The sequence below is a fragment of the Camellia sinensis genome, chromosome 5, assembly GCF_055761805.1.
Source record: "Camellia sinensis isolate YWXY chromosome 5, ASM5576180v1, whole genome shotgun sequence".
NCBI lineage: Eukaryota > Viridiplantae > Streptophyta > Magnoliopsida > Ericales > Theaceae > Camellia > Camellia sinensis.
Window position 1 is genome coordinate 27,330,563 of NC_138965.1, and position 8,371 is coordinate 27,338,933.

The following is an 8,371-nucleotide window of genomic DNA, read 5'->3' on the forward strand; positions in this document are numbered from 1 at the left end:
ATGTCATTTTTTTAATTAAAAATTTAAATAAATTTATTTTAAAAAATAATAATAATTAAATAATGAAATTAAATAAAACATCTATTAAAATTTAAATAATGAAATTAAATAAAATATAAACAAAATTTTAAAATAAAACATTAATAAAATATCTATAAAAAATTATTTTAAAAAATTAAATAAATAAAATATCAATAAAAATTAAAAAATATATATTTTATTTTTAAATTGAGACATTTAAATTTTATTAAATTTTAATAAATATAATATATAATTAAATAGTAGAGGGTCAAAATGATCATTTCATCACCTAATCTCATATCCACCCTTATCCCTTCATTTGTGTCCCACCCTCATGGAATATAATAGTCCCACAGATTTGAGATTAATAATGAGGGACTAATAATCTGGTACAAAAAATTTAAATCAAGCAACAAACTATTAATTTAAATGAATTATTAATCCAATCCCCAGTTCAATCCCTCAAAACAAACACCATTCAAGAATTTGGAGCGTATTATTGACTGAGATTTTGATGGAATTAAATAAACACCATTCAAAAAATTTATAAAGACTAAAAATTATAAAGAATTATACTACTGGTGTTTTGATTTTTAAAGCCACTTTACAAAGACTAAAGGAAAAAGGTCTCCTTTCTACTCTAAAATGAATAATTGGAGAGAGAGAGAGAGAGAGAGAGAGAGAGCCTTTGCTTCAGTCCTAAGAATTGGAGAGAGAGATCATTTGCTTCAGTCCTAAGAATTGGAAATATATATTATTTGTTTGGTTTGTGTACTCAGGTTAATTAATAGAATAATATTACGCATTATAAAATATATATTGTGAAAAAAATTATAAACCTAATTTAAGAATGATCGCATAACATATAATAAACACTACAAATTAATTTAATGGTAAAAAAAATTTATAAATTCCATGATACCTAACATTATTGTAATTAATATTAGTATATATCAAGATTCTAGGAAAAATGGGGGGAAGGTGGGTTGAGCGTTGCTGCTGTGCTTATGGCACAGTAACACTACTATGAGGTCTTGTAAAGGAATTTTTTGAGTGTATTTTGAGAATTTGAATTGTCATATTATAAGATTTGTCGAGTATATCATCTATATAAAAAAATTAAGTTAATCAGACATTTGTAACGCAATGATCAAGTCCCAATTGTTTTTAAAAAATTATTGAAATATGTTAACCGCTTATTTTTTAAAAAAGAAATGTGCTCTTATTAAGAGGCTACAGATGTCCAATTTATTTGATTTTTTGTATGGATGATTTATTCGACTAATCTTATAATATAAACGGTTCAAATAATCGCAAAAGACTCGAGACACGGCCTCAATAAACCTCACAACAGTCTACTGTGCTTTATGGCACAGCAGGAACCCCCAACTCCCTTTAGGATGAAATAAAATTTAAAATTTTAATTTTATCAAATTTAAATCTTAATCTTTTAATTTTTTTTTAATCTAAATCATTTTCTTATTTTCATTAATTAAAATTGATGAAAAAAATTATATTTAATTACTAAATTCAACAAAAAATAATATTAAAACTTAATATGTTGTTGACCATATCAATAATTAATCTGATCCACATAATTCAAATTACGAGTATTTTTTTTCTAAGTTTATAGCATTGTTGAATTTCTGCTCTTGTAGTCTTTCTCCACTGTAAACAGTAATATTACCAATCCAGAAATTGTACTCAAAAAATTACTAATAAATATCAATATGGGATCTGGATTCATTGTACATATGAATTCGACAAATCTAAATTAAGAGACCGGCTTTTTCTCCAGTCCCAAATCGGACTGGAAAGTGTATCATTGGGCCCATTTTGGGTATCATTTCAATAATCTGAACCGTTCATATTTTAAGATTCGTCGAGTAAATCATCATTGCAAAAAATCCAATCAATCGGATAACGGCAATCACGTATTTGGATCAGTTTTGTATAATATAAATAAATGGTAAGAAAATAAACGATTTATACAAAATTGATATAAACAAGTAGTTTTCCGTTATCCAATTGACTTGATTTTTTGTAAGGATGTTATACTCGATGAACCTTAAAATGTAAACAGTTCAGATTATTGAAACAGGATCTAAAAGTGGGCTCAATGGGCCGAACTAGATAGTCTAGTCCGATGAAGGACCGGAGATAGCCCAATCCCCAAAACTGTGTTTGGTTCAAGGATTTGAGGAGGGCATTGGAAAAGAAAAGAGAAAATGATAGTAAAATATAAATAAAATATATTTACATCTCATATATTTCACACGGTGTTTTTCTTTTTCTTTTCAAATTCCTTTCCAAATCCATCGAGCAAAGACTGCCTAAATGAATTATTGGCACAAAATGGGTTCCATGACTTACTGCACTATAAAAGCATATCACTAGATCATGACTCAACTCACAGAAGTAGTGCTCTAGTTAACAAACCTTAAATTTAGTGAGGAATATTATGATGATACCCATTAAGTTACTTAAAAAAATGGGTCTCTATGATATCAAAATCCAAGGCACTAGTGTTAAGGTAAGGGTAGTAGATCATCACGACTTGATCAGCTTAGGCCTTTCCGAGTTGAGATCTGAGATCACTACTCCAACTGTTGTTGGATTTATGGTCAAGGATGCGGGTTATTATGATCCTATAATGTTGCAACTTTGTGTCGGAAATCGTTGCCTGGTGATTCTAATGCATCGCTTGGATTCAAATTCAATACCTCAATGCCTAAAGAATTTTCTGGAAAACCAAGAAATTTGTTTCGTGGGTGTCGATTTGAGTAGCGGAGTTCATAGTTTGAGTGCAAAACATGGAATAGAATGCAAGAGCAGCGTTGAAGCGAAGGAGTTGGTTGCTAGAGTTCTTAAGAAGCCTCGTCTTATAAATGCTGGATTAGCAACATTAGCAGCTGAAGTTGGAATAGCTTGGGAGCAATCCAAATATCTGTCTAATTTCAACTGGTATGCTTTGGTTTTTTCGGATGAAGAAATTAAGTATGTTGTTGAAGATGTTTATGCATCTTTTCTGATTGGAACCAAGGTTCTTGGCATGCTTTAAATTTCATCTTCTTCCATCTAGTTGTGTATTTTGTTGGTCACGCTCAAATGCTTTAAGTGTCACCTGCTTAGTCTCTGTTATATGTTTTGCCTCCACATGAGTGTTTAAGGGTAATTTCTATAATATCCCAGTTTATGTGTGTAGGAGATTTTATAATGTATAACCAGATTATGTAGTCTAATAATTGTGTAACATCTTTGTGATACAAGGTTTTGGAATCAAATCTTATAAAAAAGAGTTTGATACTCTTCTATAATATCCCATTTTGTGTGTGTGTAGGAGATTTTATAATGTATAATTAGGTTATTTGGTCGAATGACTGTGTAACACCTTTGTGATGTAGGGTTTTGGAATCAACTCTTATAAATAGGAGTTTGATACTCTTTTGTGGTGATATTTAATATTTCTCATATTTGTAATTACTCTCCTGTCAATTGACAACAAAAACAAAACAAAAAAATTACAATAGAAGATTTTGAGGCAAATTATTTAAAAAAATTCATAATTTGAGGCTTATAACAAAATAAATCTAAATTTTTTATTTTATCAATTTAAATTCTAATATTTTGTTTTGTTTTCAATCCACATTATTTGTATATTTTCATTGAGTAAAATTGATGAAAAATTACGATTTTAGTTATTATCCTTTCATTGAGTTTAATGACTAAAATATCATTTTTTTTAGATAAATGGTTTAAATTGATAAAATTAAAAATTAAAAATTTATTTTGTTACAAGGCTTATCCTTGGGATTTTTTTGTAATTTCTCTAAAATTTTATAATACATCCCCAAAATTTTGGGATGTGTACCATATGTTCTACTTATAACATTTGTGAACTTTCGTTATGATCTATTGTGATGTTAGTTATGCATTGGTTATGAATCATTGTGGTGTTAGTTATAACTCATTCTGATGTTGGTTATGATCTATCATGATTATTATTTGGATAATAAAAGTTTTTTTTTAACAGAATAAGATATTTGGTTATGAATTTTTTTTTTTAATTATGAAAGAAATAAATTTAATTCTGACATTTATGATAATTAAAAACACTGCAACGTATTCTAGAATGACCCTTTTATAATACATTAATGTTGATAGCACAGCTCTATCATAATTAAAAAATTTTTAATCATAATGAAAAAAACCAAACATTCCTTAATGATAACAAAATAACATTTACAATGAGTAACATCGCAAGTAACCAAGTTATGACTCACGCATATGGCACACCCCTTTTCTAAGTGTTTATTATAAAATATTTTGGTGCTTTTCATTTTGTTCGGTTTGAAAATTTTAAAAATAATTTTTTGAATTATCTATTCATGTTTTTTTTAGTGAAATTTTTTAACATTTTAATTCCAAAAAAAAAAATTTACTTTGTAAACCCACTAAAAAATTTGTACTTGTAAAATTTTTACATAAAATTTTTAAAAATCTATTGAATACAACAAAATACGAAAATATATCGAATTTATATATATATATATATATATATATTATTTTTTGTATTCAATGTATTTGAAAAAAAAAATTGTACAACTTTTATATTTTTTAAGTATATCTAGATTAAGTAAATAACAAACTAAAAAACAAATGATTAAAATATTTAAAAATTCACTACAAATTCAAAAAATAAAAATAAAAACACACACACACACACAAATTAAAAACACATACTACAATTTTTGAAAACTCTAAGCTAAACAATTTTTAGTTGGAACAGGCTAATTTTCAAAGCCCTGAAATTGAACAAAGTAAGAAAATAAACATAAAATTGAGTCAATTTTGTAGCAGTGAATAACAAACAAAGGCGGCTACATCCAACTAATTTGGACTCGTACACTATTAAGAATGGCAATTGGCGTTGGCGGGGGCGGGGATTACACCCCTCGTCTCCAATCTCTGAAGGTAAAAAAATTCCCGTTCTGGCCCCTCAATTCTCAACAGAGAACCCCATCACTCCCCGCCCCCGCCCCCTAATGAAAATTGAGTTTATCCGATCACGAAAAATCTCCGATCCTTTTTTTTATTATTATAATTTTGCATATCCCATTTCCTCAAATTGCACACCCAGTTTTCAAAATTAAAAATTTTAAATAACACACACACACATATATATATATATATATATATATATATATATATATATGAGGAACAGTAATGGAAACAAAAACATACAAGAAACCCAACCACTAAAACAAAATATAAATTTAGAGAAAAAAAATAATAGCAAAAAAGTATATCCTCAGCTGAGATCTCTATTGGGACGAAACACGAATAGAAATTTTAGGTATTGAACCTCTCAATAAACAAAAACAAAAACCCAAAACATAAAAACACAGAACCAAACAATTCCGTAATGCAATTCATATACCAAACCTAACACGTAAACCAAAGGAAATCAAAACACTTTCTAAAAACAAAAACAAAAAACCAATATGCAGTATCCGTTGTTATCTTCTATCTCCAACCAAAAACCAAAAAAAAAAAAAAAAAGATCTTGAGCTGAAAATGTACTAGAAAAAACTGAATCAACCAAGGAGGCTTCATTGAAAGGACATTTACACAGATAAATCGAGGTATAAAGCGTGCTAGGGCATGAATGATCTATTAACCATTTTTAGGTTTTGATTTGTTTGGTTTTGAAATAAACCTTTATTTGAGATTTGAGCACCTCTGTTGTCAATCTCTACTGTCAGTGCGAATCCACAAGTCAATAAGTTTTATTAACACTCAGGTTAGTAATCTCATGCCCACTGAATTCAAAATACCTATCTCTGCTTCCAAATATATCTAAAATAATTGGATTTCTGTGAAAAGATGGAGCTAAATTATTTGCTTCTGCTGCGTCTTTCTTTGGACCCTAATCCCGATTTGGAGGTAAATAATGAAGATTAAAGATTATATATATATATATATATATTTTGGATTGGTTTTGGTTTTGGGATTTGATTTGTCTGGTTTTGTTTTTTTGGTTACTGGGTTTTGATTTTTGATTGGTTTTGGTTTTTGGGTTTCAAACCCATCTTTCCCAGATTTTTGGGTTTGATGATTTTGGTGATTGAACAGAGGGAGAGACAAAGAGATGAACAGAGGGAGAAGAAGAAAAGAAACAGAGGAAGTCAAAAATCGGGCCAATCCAGCCACAAAAAACTCGAGCTACAAAACGGGATTGTTTGAAACACTAATCCCACGATGAGACTCATTTCTCAATCCTTTTTGTTTTCAGAGGTAGAATGAAGGAAATTTATAATGAGAGGATTGATAGTGAGAGAATTAAGTAAAATTATGTTTATTTTGATGATAGTTGTTAGTGTAAGAATTATTAAATTATTTTTATATAAAATAATAAAACAAATAAAAAAATTAAACATTAATGTTTTTAAAAAAATTCTCAATATGTGAAAAAAAAAAGTTCTAATCCCCTCACTATTTTTCTAATACCACATCCACATCCACCTCATCCATCTCAATCCCCCTTCCAACTTCCATCTTAATCCCCTTCTTCATCCTAATCCCTTTCTCAATTCTACAAACAAACACAACACTAAATAATCTCACCTTCATCCTAATACCCTCTCATCCATTACACCCCAAAACAAACGGGCCCTATGTCTCTACTAGCTATGCGAGACCTACTGCTCAATGGGTTTGTTAATCCAATTAGATTACCAGTCCCGTGATTAGGGATGGCAATGGATAACCTATCATGTGGGTATCTATGGAGACCCAATCCAAATACATGAGTTTTTTCCTTTTTTCTTATCCGTCGACTAGGATAAGTGATATTCTTTAAATATCCACAAGGGATGGGTCGGGGATAGGTACCCACTAATTTCCGCTTATGTTTTTTTTTTTTTCACAACTAAAGCTAAATATACATTCAATCTTTTTTCTTTTTTCTTTTTCTTTTTCTTTTTTTTTTTAAAGGTTCACAACCAAAAAAAAATTTTTTTTTTTTATTTTTAAGATTCACAACCAAAAGCTAAATATATTCAATCTTTTTTCTTTTTCTTTTTTTAAGGTTCACAACTAATTTTTTTTTTTTAAGATTTATAACCAAAACTAAATATACATTCAATCTTATTTTATTTTATTTTATTTAGCTTAACAACAAAATCAAATACACATTAACTAACATTGTCACATTATTCTTATCAAATTTTATGTATATCTAGAATTTTTTAAATTTATTTAGAAAAATAATATTCCTACAAAAAAATTCCATCTTCTTTTTTAATTTTATGTATCTCCTTCTCCTCTCTATTATTTGATCTTTCATAATCTAAAGGTGAGTTATTACTCTCGTTTCCATCTTCTTCTTCTTCTTCTTCTTCTTCTTCTTCTTCTTTTAAAAATTTTTATTTACATTTATAGAATGAATTTTCTAGTTTCAATATCTCCAACAATTGTTTTATTGGATTTCTCTCTGATTTGATAGGAATCTTAGATTGAATTTCTCAATTTTCATCTTAACTAGCAATCACCTTAATTAAAATTTTGTACATTTTTGTCTTCAATTTCCATGTTTTTGTTATGATTAATTGCGCATTTTTTATCGATAGTCACAATCTTATCACCGCTAGATTGTCGTCATCGCAAATCGCCATTGCTGTAGTGAGAGGATGAGAGAAAGTGAGAATTAGAACTCTAATTGTCAACAGAGTATTGAAAACATATGGAGAAATTATTTTTCGATGTACCTAAAAAAAATATGGGAAAATTAGTGGGTACCCATCCCTGGTTGAGATTTAAAGAACATCACTTACCCTACCCGACAGACAAGAAAAAAGGGGAAACCCAAGTATTTGGGTTTGGTCTCCATGGATACCCACATGGTAGGTTATCCATTGCCATCCCTACTCTATTGACAATTAGAGTTCTAATTCTCACTCTCTCTCATCCTCTCACTATAGCAACGGCGATTTGCGATGATGATAATCTAGCAGTGACAAGATTGTGACTATCGATCAAAAACGCACAATTAATCATAACCAAATCATGAAAATTGAAGACAAAAATGTACAAAATTTCAATTAAGGTGATCACTAGTTAAGATGAAAATTGAAAATTTCAATATAAGGTTACCATCAAATCAGAAAGAAATCCAATAAAACAATTGCAGGAGATATTGAAATAAGAAAATTCATTCTATAAATGCAAATAAAAAAAATTTAAAAAAAAAAAAGAAGAAGAAGAAGATGGAAATGAGAGCAATAACTCACCTTCAGATTATCGAAGAGCAATTAATAGAGAGGAAAATGAGATACATCTATACTATTAT

The 8,371-nt window shown here is 28.7% G+C and overlaps 1 protein-coding gene across 1 annotated transcript; it reads left to right on the forward strand.

The window, feature by feature from the left end:
* The first annotated feature begins 2,512 nt into the window (after positions 1-2,512).
* LOC114297707 (uncharacterized) lies at positions 2,513-3,082 on the forward strand. The gene has a single exon (XM_028242176.2). The coding sequence runs from the start codon at positions 2,513-2,515 to the stop codon at positions 3,080-3,082; it is 570 nt and encodes a 189-aa protein (XP_028097977.2).
* The last annotated feature ends 5,289 nt before the right edge of the window (positions 3,083-8,371 follow it).